The 16,509-nt window shown below is 34.8% G+C and overlaps 2 protein-coding genes across 8 annotated transcripts in view; both read right to left on the bottom strand.

Moving 5' to 3' along the window:
• The window catches only part of TFPI (tissue factor pathway inhibitor), an 82,305-nt gene that overhangs the window by 43,375 nt on the left and 22,421 nt on the right, over positions 1–16,509 (bottom strand). Inside the window, exon 1 of one of the 7 annotated variants that reach the window (XM_017545043.2) lies at positions 14,919–14,931. The exons of the other annotated variants lie outside the window; for them this stretch is intronic. The gene's annotated coding sequence lies outside the window, so the exon portion shown is untranslated. Of the gene's footprint in view, positions 1–14,918; positions 14,932–16,509 lie in introns of those variants that run through there. 7 annotated transcript variants of the gene reach the window in all.
• LOC108315627 (THO complex subunit 1-like) lies at positions 12,432–14,837 on the bottom strand. Its single transcript, XM_037744481.1, has one exon. It carries the CDS (start codon positions 13,285–13,287, stop codon positions 12,541–12,543), a length of 747 nt encoding a protein of 248 aa, XP_037600409.1. The 5' UTR covers positions 13,288–14,837; the 3' UTR covers positions 12,432–12,540.

Genomic DNA, 16,509 nt, shown 5'->3' with positions numbered 1-16,509 from the left:
AAAAAAAAAAAAAATGAGAAGAGCATACAGAGACTTCTCATACAACTCACACGCAGTTTCCCTATTAACATGTTACATTAGCATGGTGTACTTATCATTAATATACCAAAATTGATATTGTTACTAACTAAAGTCCATACTTTAGTCAAATATCCTTAGCTTTTTCCTAACTCTTTTTCTGTTCTAGCAACCCATCCAGAATACCAAATTGCTCTGGTTGTCATCTCTCCTTAGGTTCCCGTTGGCTATGACAGTTCGTCAGACTTTTCTTATTTTTGATGATCTTGACAGTTTTGAGTAATACTGGTCAGGTATTTTGCAGGGTATCCCCTCATTAGACTGTATCTGATGTTTTTAGTCATAATTAGACCAGGGTTATGGGGTCTGAGGAAGAAGATCACAGAGGTAAAGGCCATTTTTTGTCACATTAAGACAGGATATATACTACCAACATGATTTATGACTGCTGATATTGATCTTAAATGCCTGGTTGGGGTAATGATTGTTAGGTTTCTCCACTATGAAGTTACTTCCTACCCCCAACTTTCCCTATGGTACTGTTTATTATTATTATACTTTAAGCGCTGGGATACATGTGTGGAATGTGTAGATTTGTTACATAGGTATACGTGTGCCATGATGGTTTGCTGCACCCATCAACTCATTATCTACATTAGGAATTTCTACTAATGCTATCCCTCCCCTCACCGCCTCATCCCCTGACAGGCTCCAGTGTGTGATGGTTCCCTCCCTATGTCCATGTGTTCTCATTGTCTGACTCCTACTTATGAATGAGAACATGCAGTGTTTGGTTTTCTGTTCTTGTGTTAGTTTGCTGAGAATGATGGTTTCCCGCTTCATCCATGTCCCAGCAAAGGACATGGACTCATCCTTTTTTATGACTGCATAGTATTCCATGGTGCATATGTGCCATATTTTCTTTATCCAGTCTATCATTGATGGGCATTTGCATTGGTCCAAGTCTTTCCTATTGTGCCACAATAAACATACGTGTGCATGTGTCTTTATAGTAGAATGATTTATAATCCTTTGGGTATATATACAGTAGTGGGACTGTTAAGTCAAATGGTATTTCTATTTCTAGATCCTTGAGGAATTGCCACACTGACTTCCAAAATGGTTGAACTAATTTACAGTATAAAAGCATTTCTATTTCTCTATATCCTGTCCAACATCTGTTGTTCCTGACATTTTAATGATCGCCATTCTAACTGGAGTGAGATGGTATCTCATTGTGGTTTTGATTTGCATTTCTCTAATGACCAGTGATAATGAGCTTTTTTTTTCATATGTTTGTTGGCTGCATAAATGTCTTCTTTTGAAAAGTGTCTGCTCATATCCTCCACCCATTTTTTGATGTGTGTGTGTGTGTGTGTGTGTGTGTGTGTGTGTGTGTTTTCTGCAAATTAAAGTTCTTTGTAGATTCCGGATATTAGCCCTTTGTCAGATGGATAAATTGCAAATATTTCCTGCCATTCTGTAGGTTGCCTGTTCACTCTGATGATAGTTTCTCTTGCTGTGCAGAAGCTCTTTAGTTTAATTGGATCCCATTTGTCAATTTTGGCTTTTTTGCTATTGCTTTTTGTGTTTTGGTCATGAAGTCTTTGCCCATACCTATGTGCTGAATGGTATTGCCTAGGTTTTCTTCTAGAGTTTTTATGGTTTTAGATATTACATTTCAGTCTTTATTCCAGCTTGAGTTAATTTTTGTATAATGTGTAAAGAAGGGATCTAGTTTCATATTTCTGCATATGGCTAGCCAGTTTTGTCAACACCATTTATGGAATTCTTTCCCCATTGCCTGTTTTTGTCAGATTTGTCAAAGACCCAATGGTTGTAGATGTGTGGTGTTATTTCTGAGGCCTCTGTTCTGTTCCTTTGGTTTACATCTCTGTTTTGGTACCAGTACCTTGCTGTTTTGGTTACTGTTACCTTGTAGTATAGTTTGAAATCAGGTAGTCTGATGCCTCCAGCTTTGTTCTTTTTGCTCAGAATTGTCTTGGCTATATGGGCTCTTCTTTGGTTCCATATGAAATTTAAAGTAGTGTTTTTCTTATTTTGTGAAGAAAGTTAATGGTAGCTTGATGGGCTAGCATTGAATCCATAAATTACTTTGGGTAGTATGGCCATTTCATGAGACTGATTCTTTTTATCCATGAGGATGAATGTTTTTCCATTTGTTTGTGTCCTCTATTATACCCTTGACTAGTGGTTTGTAGTTCTCCTTGAAGAGATCTTTCACATTCCTTGTGATTTGTATTCCCATGTATTCCTTATGAAGTTTAGTTTGGCTGGATATGAAATTCTGGATTAAAAATTCTTTTCTTTAAGAATGTTTAATATTGGCCCTCATTCTCTTCTGGCTTGAAGGGTTTATGCAGAAAGATCTCTGTTAGTCTTATGGGCTTCCCTTTATGGGGAACTCAACATTTCTCTCTGGCTGCCCTTAACATTTTATCCTTCATTTTAACCTTGATGAATCTGATGATTATGTGTTTTGGGGTTGCTCTTCTTGAAGAATATCTTTGTGGTGTTCTCTGTATATCCTGAATTTCAATGTTGGCCTGTGTTGCTAGGTTGGGGAAGTCCTCCTATATAATAACCTGAACAGCATTTTCCAACTTGGTTTCCATATCCCTGTCACTTTCAGGTGCACCAAACAAATATAACTGCTAGCTCACTGTCTGCTTAAACGGCCACCCAGTTTTGTGCTTGAAACCCAGGGTCCTGGTGGCATAGGCACCTGAGGGAATCTCCTGGTCTGCAGGTTGTGAAGACCCTGAGAAAAGCATAGTATCTGGGCTGGAGTGCACTGTTCTTCAGGGCACAGTCCTTCACTGCTTCCCTTGCCTAGGGAAGGGAGTTCCCTGGCCCCTAGCGCTTGCCTTGTGAGGCAATGCCCCACTCTGCTTCAGCTTGACCTCTGTGGGCGGCAACCACTGTCTAATCAGTCCCACTGAATGAGCCAGTACATCAGTTGGAAATGCAGAAATCACCCATCTTCTGCATTGATCTCGGTGGGAGCTGCAGATTGGAGCCCTTCCTATTTGGCCATCTTGGCAGCCACCCATACTGTACTCTTTGGAAGAAAGTCACTACCTATAGCCAACACTTAAAAAGAATGTAGAACTATGGTTCTTCTCCTTAAGGTGACAGTATCTGTATAAATTGTTTGGCATACTTTTGCACCAGGTATTTGTCTCCTCTCTTTATTAAATTATTTAATCCTTTACTTATATCGATATGGACTCATGGATATTTATTCTACACCTTGTGTTATAATTCAATATAACTTTACTTGTATTGTTGTTCATATGGTCCCCTGGCTTTGGCAAATTTGAGAAAGCATTCAGTTGGCTCCTGTAATTCTTTGACATAGCTCCATCAATATGAGTTTTTAATTTTCTCTAAGTAACTTTTTACTTTTTGTCAGGCCTAGATGCCCCAGGCTCATATTGTATATTTTATGCTGCACTCTTAGAATCACAGCCATTTCTCCAAGAAGTCCTGATTCCTTTTATTAGAGATAGGCATTAGAAATCCAAGTCTGAGCTCTAGGCATGCTCATTGTTACTGGGATGTCATTTATTTTAGGCCTTCTTTTTGGCATATTAAAGAAACACATGTGTGTATTCCACCCTATCTGTAAATGTATACTATCTTTGAACACATCAGCATGGTTTTCTGCACCTGGCTTATCTTACTTACTATACCATCCATGTTGTCACAAATAGTAGGATCTCCTATTTTAAGGCTGAATAATATTTCACTGTATATATGTGTATACCACATTTCTTTATTCATTCATTAGTTAAAGAATGCTTGAATTGTTTCCATATTTTGATTATTGTGAGTAATATCTCAATGAACATGGTAATACAGTATCTTTTCAAGACTCTGATTTTAATTCTTTTTTAATTCCCAGGAGTGGAATTCCTGGATGGTATGACAGTTTTAGTTTTAATTTTTGAGAAATCTTCATATTATTGCCCATAGCTACTGCACCACTTTACATTTCTGCCAACAATTGGCCAGCATTCCAGTTTCTACACATCCTTTCCAACATGTTACATTTTGAGTGTTTTTTATAATAGCCATTTGAACAGGCATAAAGTGATATCTCATTATGATTTAGATTTTCATTTCCTTGGTAAATAATGCTGCTACTCATCTTTTTATATACTTGATACGTATGTCTTCTTTGGAGAAAAATGTGTTCAACTCCTTTGTCCATTTAAAAAAAGTTTCTGCTGTTCAGTTGAAGAAGTTCCTTATATATCCTGGAAATTATCAAATATATAATTTGAAAATATGTTCTCTCATTTCATAGCTTGTCATTTTATTCTATTGATTGTCTCCATTGCCATGCAGAGCTTTTTAATTTAATGTAATCTTACTTGTCTATTTTTGCTTTTGTTGCTTGTACTTTTGGTCTCATATTCAAAAAATCATTGTCAAGACAAATGTCAAGAAGATTTACCCTATGTTTTTGATGGGAAGCTTTACATTTTCAGGTAGTAGCTATAGTAGCCCAACTCCTAGAAGCAGAGAATGTAATAGTGGTTGCTAGGGGCTGGAGAGTGGGGAAAATAGAGTGCTTGTTGTTCAATGGGTACAAAGTTTTAGTTACTCTAGGATAGTAAATTCTAGAGATCTGCTGTACAACATATTGTTTATTGTTAACAACATGGTATTTTATTTAAACAACTCAATGAAGTTGTTTAAAAAATTCTGTGAAATAAATACATAAATAAATAAGGAACCAGCTTTGTCTATTTAAGCCAAACGTTAGTTCTTATGCATGTATTCAACACATGAATTATTTTAGCCCTCTCTCTTGACATATCTGTAAACCTTTTCTCCCAATAGTGAGAAACTTGACTCCCACCATCCACCAACTCTTTAATTAATTGTTCCATTATAATATACATGTATAACAATAGGAAAATTGTTAACCCATATATCTGGGATACATCTTTATTAACTAGAGGGCAGTGTTTGTATTCAGTTCTGTTTCCCTTTAGACTCACAGGCTCCACTTATTTTCAAAATTATTTAGATCAGCCCTCCTCCACCCCAAACTCCTTCAGTGAGGTTGCCTTATACATTCATAATAGTGAGATTTTCTTGTCACAGCCTGCATTCCTTCCACATTCCTGGCCTTTTAAGTTATACTTTTAAATTGTGTACATTAAAATTCACTCTTTGTGCTGTAGCTGTCTATGAGTTTCAACGACTGCATAGTGACACATATCCACAGACTAGTTGCAGTATCATACAGAATATTTTACTCTAAGTATTCTCTGTACTTTATCCATTCATTCTTTTCATCCTCCCCTCTATTCCCTTTGAAGTTATTGATCTTTTTACTGTATCTATAGGTTTGTCTTTTCCAGAATGTCATATAGTTGGAATCATACATTATGTAGTGCTTTCAATTTCGCTTCTTACACTTAGAAACTTGCATTTAAGGTTCCTTTATATCTTTTCATGGCAAGATAGTGCATTCTCATTTTTCATTATCACTGAGTAGTATTCCATTATATGGGTTTATAGCAATTATTTGTTAATGTATTGAAGAACATCTTAGTTGCTTCTAGTTTTTTTGTAATTATGTATAAAGCTTCTATAAATATTGTGTGTGGTTTATTTGCATGGACATATGTTTTGAAATCAGTTGGGTAAATATGTATGGGGATGACTGTTGGAATGTATGTTAAGACGATGCTTAACTTTGTAAGACGCTAGCAATTGTTTCTTCCAAAATGGCTATACCATTTTGTATTCCCACCAGCAATGAAGGAAATTTCCTGTTGATCTGCCTCCTCATCAGTATTTGGGCTGCCAATTTCTAGGGCTTTAGTTATTTTAACATTTGTCTACTAGTATCTCATTATTGTTTTAAGTCTGAATTTTCTGATGAGAATGATAAGTATCTTTCCATATACTTATTTACCATCTGTGTATCTTCTTTATGTGTTTATTTTCTTATTGTTGAGATTTAAGAATTCTTTGTATATTTTGATATATGTTCTTTATCAGATATGAGGTTTGCAAATACAGTCTGAGGGATCATGTTTTTATTTTGTTGTTAGTGAGTTTCAGGATGCGACCACGTGACTTGGTGGACTTTGATTTTTTTGATCTTGAATTACATTGTGCTGATTGTTTGGAAAGAAAGTCTTTTTAAAAGCCACCGTATAGGTGTAACAAACTGTTCAATATCACAGAGTCCACAAATTTAAAAGTACAGTTAGAATATTTTATTTAATGGTTTGACATACTTTCCTGCCTTAAAATATATTTACTTTTTTTCTACAGAATCATAATATTTTTACTATTTTACTTTCTTTCTATTTGGATGGTATTTCATTGTCCAGACAACTGTAGCATAATTTAAAGGCATGTGTTTTAAATTGTGCATTCTTTCTTCTAACTGTTCAATATTCCCATATTTATAATTTATTTAAACTTTCTTGGTATGGAAGCCAGTCAGCTAAATTGAGTTCATAGATGAACAAGACTGTTAAGCCCGTGGCTCGATACATTTATCATAATAGTTTTCTGAATTAGTTAAACCTATCACAGGTACAATCTTACACCAGATTTTTTTCAAAATTTTCTTCAGATATCATTTGTCATGTGTGATTCATCAAGATTAATTGTGACAGTTCAGTCAATAATGCTTTGAGAATTTATTTAAACATATCAAGCATAGAAAAACATTGTTTGATGAAAACTTTACAGAGGAAAGCTGACTTAGTATATTTGAAAATGAAAGTAAAAATATATTTTTCATAGTATTTAAAAATCAAGCATGATTTTTGCACCATCTTAATTAGTCAGGCATACTGATTCTTACATTAGGTTCCTCTTTTTGATATATTGGCTTCAGAGTGCCTTGACAAATCTCCTTTAATTTTTAATTTATCAAATGTTGTTTAAGCAAGGATATTTTATATAAATGTGTTAGTGACTAGTTGTGCATGATGACATGTTAGACATTAAGGGAGAATTGAAAATATAGACAAATCCTGGAATCCTTAAGGAATTTATGCTAAACACATCTTGAGAAATAATGCTACAAATAAAGTCAGTAGATTTTCTGGATCATAAAAATATAATAATGTATAATGTGCTTGCTCATTTGTTAAAATTAAGAATACACAGAGAGATATTGAGAAGACAATGTTATAAGTAAAATTAACAGCTAGAATATTGCAGAGGATTAGACTGAAATTAAAAACAGAGTGCTATCAGTGGAACTACAGAGAAAAGCAGATATGAGAGACTTTTAGAGTATTGGTAAAATTGAGTAATTGAGTAGATAAAGGATGTGAAAGAGAGAGAATTCAAGGATATCCTGAATGAGTTGTGCTATTCATACAACTAGATAAATTAAAATAAGTATTGATTGGTGTGTTTATTATGGATAAATCCAGTCCTACACTGATTGCATCTGATGTTATAACTTTTCTAACTGTATAAGTGCAGGTTGACACATGAAGCAGGAGCTGGGAAATGTTTAACTGTGTTATTATCATCCTCATCATTGTGAGACGGGATCATTTCACCAAGGCGAAGAGTTCTAATACATCATTTGCAACTACTTTTTCAACTTGATTTCCTGTAAGCCTTTCCAGCAATCACTCAGCTTTATGACTTCTACCTATTAATCCTTTGGTTCCATTGATACTGCTGATTCTTGAATATACCAAGGTCACTCTTGATTTAGTACTTCTAAACTGCTATCTCCTATGCTGGGAACACTCCTCTACAAGACATTGAAATGGCAGACTTCCTTCTTATTCAGGACCTCTGGCCGGGTATTCCAGTCAGATATTCTCTCTTCCGAAAGTTGTTCATCAAGTACCATATTTAAGAAACTACCATCAGTTTCTTTGCTCCTCTCTATCCCTGTAATTTGCTTTTTAAAAATATTACTTGTCTTTTAAATTTTTAAAAATATTACTTATCTTTTCATTATTGAGTTGTAGAAAATCTTTATATGTAATGGATATAAATTATTTGTCAAATACATATATATTATAAATATTTTTTTCAGTTATTGGCTTATCTATTTTCTTACAAGTGTCTTTTAATGAGCACTAATTTTTGGTTTAGATAAATTTAATTTTTAAAATAATTTAATTATTCATAGATTTGTACAAATATTATTACATTCAATTTTAGAACAATTTCATTCCTCCATAAGGAGATTCTCCACCCTTTAGGCATCACCATCTTCCCCTAAATTTCCCCATCTCTACATAACTAGAAAACAATTGTTTGGCCTCTATCTGTATGTATTGCCTATTCTGAAAATTTTAGTTAAATGTAATAATATAATATGTGGCCTACTGTGTCTGGCTTCTTCAATTAACATGTTTTCAGGGTCCATTTATGCTGTAGCATGTATTATTGCTTTGCTTCTTTTTATTGCTGAAAATATTTTATAGTATAAATATATTAAAATGTATTCACTCATCAGTTAATACAAATTTGTGCCGTTTCTACTTTTTGCTTATTATGAACAATGCTGCTATGACCATTTGTAGACAAGTTTTGGTGTGAACATATTTTTTCATTTCTTTTGGGTATATCACTAGGGGTAAGATTCTTGAATCACATGACAATTCTATGTTCAACCATTTGAGGTACTTCCAGACTATTTCCAAAGCAGCTGCACCATTTTTCATTCATACCAGTAATGTCTTGCTTTATTTTTTGAATAGCACTCGTCACCATTTATATATTTATGGCTTACATGTGTGCTGTCTCTATCACTCAGATGTTTTCTATTCTTAGCACAGGCACTTTACGTAGGATTCACAACTCTATGTTCAATACCCCAAACAATGACTGATACAAGTAATACTTGATAAATAATTAATAAATTAGAATAAACGTTGTGAGTTAAAATTAGGCTGCAGTATAGATCTTTGGATATATGCATGGTGTTTTATTTCTACCAATTCCACCAAAAGTAAAGAGATCAGTAAACAAGTACTAGGAAATGGTGCCATAAATATTTTAAAAATTGTGTCCTGTATTGCTTCTTTCATTTTTAAAGGTATGAAATACTTCAAATTGTTTTAACGAATGTTTAATAAAAAATGAAACACAAGTGACATAGATTCAACATTTTTACAATTTTGCTGAAATGATAGATATTTTTCAAGTCAAAGAAGACAGATAAGAATGATTGCTGAAATTCAAGCAAAAGAGAAACGTGAGTCTGTGGGAAAGATAGCAAAAAAAATATATGCTTAGAAAAGAGGTAATTAGAAGAAAAGCATAATTTGCTAATTTACTCTTTATAATATTAATATTAATGAAAGAATATGTGAAAGACAGGTAAATGGTCTATATTGAATCTACTAAGAGAGGACCCAAGAAAGGAAAGAAAAAAGGAAGAACTTTGAGATTTTCACTTTGTGTGAATTCTTCTATGAACTTCATATGAACCATAATCCCCTCAATAATTCTAGCCTATAAGAAGTATGATGTAGTACATCTCAAGAAAAATGAGGTTCATAAAGGAAATATAACTTTTCCAAATAGAATAAAACAGAGTAATATTTGCACTCATATCTCAGTGACTCCAGGATTCATGGACACTTCGCCACACAAAGCTACCTTCCCAAGAATTAGTTATTTTGTCTCCAGCATCTTCGGGAAAGCACTCTGCCTCCAGTTGCCTTCATGATTATTCTGGTTTGCTTGGCAGGTGCATTACTGTAGTAGAGATGGCTATCTCCCTTACGGAAACTAAAAGCCATTAAATCAAACCATGTAATGCTCCATGCTGCCATCCCAAGTAGCTCCTTTGTTTCACCCTTCCTCCCTTCGTCCTTTTTCTCCTTTCCCTCTCTCTTTCTCTAGCTTTTCCTTTCTTTTTAAAGTTTGTTTAGTGATTAAGAAGAGGGGGTTAGTAGTAAGACTGTTTTAGGGGCTGAATTGTGTCCCCTTTCCAATTTATATGTTAAAGTTTTATCACCCAGTACCTCAGAATGCAACTGTATTTCAAAACAAGACCTCTAATGAGGTTACTAAGAATAGGTGGGGGGACAGATGAGGGTTGGCAGGGGGTGGGGGGATTGGGAAGGGATAACATTAGGAGAAATACCTATTGTAGATAACGGCCAGGGAGGGGGGATGGAAGCAGCATACCACGATAGCACGTGTATACCTATGCAACAAACCTGCACATTCTGCATATGCACCCCAGGACTTAAAGTGTAATAATAAAAAAAAGAATAAATGCCATTGGGGTTGAGCCCTAATCCAATATGTCTGGAATCCCCATAAAAACAGGAGATTAGGACACAGACACACACAGAGGAAAGGCTAACATCTTTAAATCAAGAACAAAAGCTCAGAAGAAATCAATCTTACTGATCACCTTGATCTCAAACTTCTAGCCTTCAGGACCATGAGGAAATAACAAACTACTCAGTTTAGCACTTTGTTATGGCAGCCCTGGCCAACTAAAACAGATCATACAAACACCAGTTCTGTAACTTACTAAGTATATAAACCTGACACTATATTTGCTTCTATCTCTATTTGCTTATCTATAAAATGGGTACTTTACTAGAACATGCCACATAGTATTATAATGGATTAAATAGAAAAGAATTAGAATGGAGAATAGCTTGATAATGTTAGCTATTATGATTTTTATAAGTAACTTTTGAAAACCTCGGGTACACTGTAAAAATAGAAGCTCAGTATTTATAGAGCTTATTCTGTGTTAAGAATGTCATCTCAGGCTTTTTGAAGGCCTAAAAATATAATTGAAAAATAACAGTGATTTGGAAAGAGTTTAAAGGTCAAACCGAGAGACATTTTTGTATGAATTTGATTAAGCATGGGAGCTAAGAATTGCAAGACTGCAAGTGGTAAGGTGAGGCAGTACAGGTATCAATGTAAAAGGCATGTTCTAAAGATTCAGATCCATTGGAGCTAAAATATTTTGGCAATTTGGCTTTGGTGGTTTGAAGAAAAAACCTCAAAGGGAATGGCAACGGATATTGACAAGAATGAGATGTATGGGATGCAAAAAAGAAAAGAGCAAGAGGCTCACATAGAATTAAAGAGAGTAATAGGATTAAATTATAACATTAGATTTCTAGTTCAACATTTTGAGAAAGGTATGATACAACTAGTTGGCAGTTATTGATCTATTTTATCATCCGTTTTATAGCATACACATTATTTTATCATCTTTAAATGAATCCTGAAAAAATATGTGGTGCTTACATGTATATTAAAAGCATGGTACTTATATAATTTAAAGTTTCTAGTTCAGATTTTTCTCTCTTTATTACATATTGCTGAATTTTTTTCTTTCTTAAAGTTTTACTATTAATCTTTAAGCTCAGTGAGTACTTTGCCATGTCTAAAGGAAAGAAATTTCACTTTAGCTGCTTATTTATGGTGTACCAGTGGAAGACAGAAGAGACAAAGCCTGACAACCAGAAAAGAAGAAAAGAAATAACTTGAAGAATCTTTCTAATTTTCTGCTCAGCAGTGGCTAATGTCGTTGTCCTCTTGTTGATTACTGCCATCCACTGAATTTGTCTCATCTCCAGGGGGCCTACCCTTCTGTCCACTAAAACCTGGCAGCCAGTTTTTCTCTTTTTAATCTTTAACTGATGTGCTTTCATTTTGTTTTATTTTATTTTACTTTGACTGTTTTTCATTTTGGGTGAGTTTACAGCACACTAATACCAAAGAAAATGAATAAAGAAAGAAAACATTAGAATAAAACTATGGTGGAGGAGAGGGGGACAAGAAACGCTACAGGAATTCTGATAGCTTTCTATTTCCTATTTTTCAAGTTTACTTTAGGTAAGTAGTGTTCTCAGTTGTAAATCAACAAGATATTGACAATAACTAGGATTTGCAAGTAGATTTTTATTAATTAACATTCTTTACTAGATTTTCAACTCTATTTCCCCAATGGAGAACTTGCATAGTCTCAGGGAGAGGTTTGAGAGCCAGATTTTTCTCAGGAAAAGAGTATTTCCTGAATAAATACACTGTGGGAAGGCAAATGTTTGGGCAGTTTCCCAAGGGAGGACTAAAGCTGTGTAACTGCACATTTGCCACATACCACATTCTGACAAGTCGGCACAGAGCCTACTTTATCTCTTTATTAATGTCCCTGTTGGGTCCCACATTTTTGGGATATTGAGCCATCACTATAAAGGTTGTTTTGACATTAAGGTTATTTATATATGACTTAAAATTAAAAATATAAAATTGTGTAACTTTGGCCATATGGTGAATATATACCACATTTATTTAAAGCAATAATATTAGAAGTACAAAGATGTATCATTATAAAACATTATATTTATAATGATTTACTATTTTCTTTTTCTTGTTTTTTTTTTTTGTTGTTGTTGTTATACAAATGTTTATTGTTTACTAAAACCAATGGACCTCTTATCAAATGCTGCTTGGTAACAAAATCTTATCACAGTTTTAATAAAAAGAAAAAAAAAGAATCTAACTATTTGTCTCATTGTCATTAGTTAGACTTTCTGAAAGGTCACTTAATCCAGACTTATTCAGTGCATTAATCAGATTCTCAGGTGTCACACGAACTCCCTCTTGCTCTTGCCAGGCAACCAGGAGCTGTTTAGCTCTCATATTTATGTCTTCACTGTCACACTCAATCTGCCTAATTTCTGAGTCTTTCATTTCCAAGTAGGGAGCCAGAATCTTCCATTGTTCACCCAGCTTGTTGGCAAATACTTCTATTTGTTCCCCTGTTACAGGTTTGTCTCCCCAAACATCAGGATTTTCATTTTCCTTCAGTAAAGCATCATTATCTTCCTCATCTTCATCCTCACCTGTTTTTATTTCTTCAGAAGGAGGCGGTGATTCCTTGGCTAGCTTTATTACCATATTTTCAAGGTATTCTGGCAAACTTTTAAACGGCTGGTTGGTTGGTTGGAAGAAGTGAGGACTTCTCCGTGCTAATAGTCTCAGGGCTCTCCGACCATAATTTGAATTGTTCACAGCCTTATATTCATTTTCAACCACATTTTCAGGGTCCGCCTGTTCAATGGCTTCTTCAAAGAATTCCTCCAAAGTGGGTGTATATTCCCTTGTCTCTGATTTACAGGCTTCCATATTATCAGGACAAAGATTCCAAAGCCTTATTAACTCCTCATTTCCCATCAGAATTTTTTTGCTGGCTCCTTTTCCTAGGAAGTCCTCAGGTGTTGTTCTTTCTTGAATTATTCTCATAGGTTTGTATCCGATTTTCTTTCTTTCACAAAATTTGGGCAACCTTCATTTTTCCATGAATTCCAGCTTTCTTCAGTGTTTATTATATGCTCTACCATCTTTGAAAATCTTTCTCCATCAGGGGGTTTTCAGATAGTAGTTGATAAACTGATTTTGTAGTATCTTCAATCCAAAGTCATTGTTCATCAGTTAAAACATAGTTTGAACTTTTGAATTTGACCTGCCCTTTGAGATATAGGAATAAAATGAGATACTGCAACAGGTTGTGTCAACCAAAGTTACTGTCACTCGGTTGTAAATCCATCAGCTTTTCACTTGTTAAAAATTTTGCAAAATATACAGGCTCTCCTCCTGTTTTCAATTCTTCCATCTTTTTTCTTGAGGACTGAGTATCATCTGATTTGTAACTGTTAAAAACAACTAAAACTTCTTCAGAATAATTGAGAAAAGTTTTCCATGAAATCTTCTCATAGCATTGCACAAGGTTCCTGAAGTAATCTCGAAGTGACCAGAATTTTGGATACAGGTTGCAATCAACTGGAATAGAGCATGTTGTTGGAGCTTCCTCATCTCCCATTTCACCTTCTTCTACATCCATTCCTTCTTCTCTATCTTCAGTGTGCTTCTGACCCAGGGTGCTTTCCTGCTCATTGGTATTGAAAACAATGACATTTTCCAGATTAAACTGACTCTGCAAGTTAAGACCTGATTTCTGAGATAGAGGGAAAAGCCTAGCCAAAAAGAGCTGAATTGGTCCACAGAAGACTGTATTCTGGGATTTAGATCATCTTCTTAGGAGATCATTGCACATATGTAGTAAGTAATTTTTCCCAGCAGAATAAAATGTATTTGATTTCCAAGTAGCAACATTTTTTTTTTCCACAGAAATAAATATTATATCACACTGATCCAAAGGAAGACAATCCAAAACGTCTCCCAACAATACAAAAGGTGTAGATGTGGTACAAATACCCAGGCAGTCTGGCTCTACAGCCTGTTTTCTTCACCATTAAGCTTCAGTTACTCACCCAATAGCAAGAGAAATGATAGCTAAAATGTTTTCATATGATGAATGATTTATAGTTTCTTTTTCTAGAACAACTCTGAAATCTTAATCAAGGGCACATTTTTTTTTTCATTTTCACTGGCAGGTACCTGGCTGAAGGTACTTAACAATGGCTTGATGTTTTTGATGTTCAAGGCCTCTCTGGTAGACTTCGTAAACCGCATCTGTGTTTCAGGCAAACTGAAGAGTGGCGGTATTGGAGACTGATTTACTATTTTTATTGTGGTTTCTTATCTGTTAGGCTACATATTGACAATAATACTGTCCAAGTATTTTGAATAGTACTATGCAGGTACATTGAATTTATCTTAGTGCTACATAATATATTTTTCAGCATCATATGGGTAGATGGCCAGTAAGTGACAAAGGTAGAACTAGAACTTCGACTATGTTATCCCAGAGCATCCTGAAAATAAACAAAGTAGATGAAATAGAGGCCAAAGCCCAACCCAGGAAAATATAATGAATAAATAATTTACTTAAGCTTCTCTCTCTGTGTGTATTTTTTAATATTACCTTAATTCAGCTTGAACAAGATGGTTGGAACTACCACAAAGCAAACTACAAGATAAAATCTGGTTACTCTGGTTTGCTAATTCTACAAGTAGAACTCATTTACCAATATAAGTTTGATCATTATTGTAATTTTTGATTCAGTGAGTTGCCTAAATGTTTTCTATTTCTATATCAAACTCTAAATTTCATTTATATTTATTATCATAAAATACTTCTACATCACTCTATCCACATATATAAAGGAATCTGGGTTTCAGCCCAAACCCTAATTAACCTCATTAGAGAAGGGAATAATTCATAAAGTTTAGAAACCTGGAGATTTGCATATCACATCTGGGAATAGGGCAGAGAAGTTCACCCAACAGTCAAAGCCAGAATGAGTGGATTAGTACAAGCCTAAACAAGGGAATGTCTAAAGAGAAACTTGAATTTATTCATTTCTTCCAGATTTACTGGTTTGTCTACAAAGAGAATAAAATACCTAGGAATTCAACTAACAAAGGTTGTAAAGGAACTCTTCAAGGAGAACTACAAACTACTGCTCAATGAAATAAGAGACGACACAAAGATATGGAAAAACATCTCCAAAATGCTCATGGTTGGGAAGAATCAACATCGTGAAAATGGCCATACTGCCCAAAGTAATTTATAGGTTCAATGCTATCCCCATCAAGCTACCAATGACCTTCTTCACAGAACTGGAAAAAACCACTTTAAACTTCATATGGAACCAAAAGATAGCCTGCATAGCCAAAACAATTCTAAGCAAAAAGAACAAAGCTGGAGGCATCACACTGCCTGACTTCAAACTATACTGCAAGGCCACAGTAATCAAAACAGCATAGTACTGGTACCAAAACAGAGACAAAGACCAATGGAACAGAACAGAGGCCTCAGAAGCAACACCACACATCTACAGTCATCTGATCTTTGACAAACCTGACAAAAACAAGCAACGGGGAAAGAATTCCGTGTTTAATAAATGATGTTGGGAAAACTGGCTAGCCATGAGCAGAAAGCAGAAACTGGGCCCCTTCCTGACACCTTACACTAACATTAACTCCAGATGGATTAAAGATCTAAACATAAGACCTAACACCATAAAAGAAAACTTAGACAAAACCATTCAGGACATAGGCATAGGCAAGAACTTCATGACTAAAACACCAAAAGCAATGACAACAAAAGCCAAAATAGACAAATGGGATCTAATTAAACTCCAGAGCTTCTGTACAGCAAAAGAAAACAATCATTAGAGTGAACCAGCAACCAACAATATGGGAAAAATTTTTTGCAATCTACCCGTTTGACAAAGGGCTAATATCCAGAATCTACAAGGAACTAAAACAGATTTACAAGAAACAAACAAACAAACCCATTCAAAAGTAGGCGAAGGATATGAACAGACACTTTACAAAAGAAGACATCGATGAGGCTAACAAACATATGAAAAGATGCTCATCATCACTGGTCATTAAAATCAAAACCACACTGGGATAATATCTCACACCAGTTAGAATGGGGATCATTAAAAAATCTGGAGACAACAGATGCTAGAGAGGATGTGGAGAAATAAGAACACTTTTACACTGTCGGTGGGAGTGTAAATTAGTTCAACCATTGTGGAAGCCACTGCTGGT

This window comes from Cebus imitator, unplaced genomic scaffold (genome assembly GCF_001604975.1).
Source record: "Cebus imitator isolate Cc_AM_T3 unplaced genomic scaffold, Cebus_imitator-1.0 Scaffold176, whole genome shotgun sequence".
Classification (NCBI taxonomy): Eukaryota; Metazoa; Chordata; class Mammalia; order Primates; family Cebidae; genus Cebus; species Cebus imitator.
Note: the sequence above shows the minus strand (reverse complement) of the source record. Positions and strands in the feature narration are given on the sequence as shown.

Bases quoted from the DNA above. Each gene is read 5' to 3' on its own strand.
- LOC108315627 (XM_037744481.1), bottom strand. From the start codon at position 13,287: ATGAGAATAATTCAAGAAAGAACAACACCTGAGGACTTCCTAGGAAAA.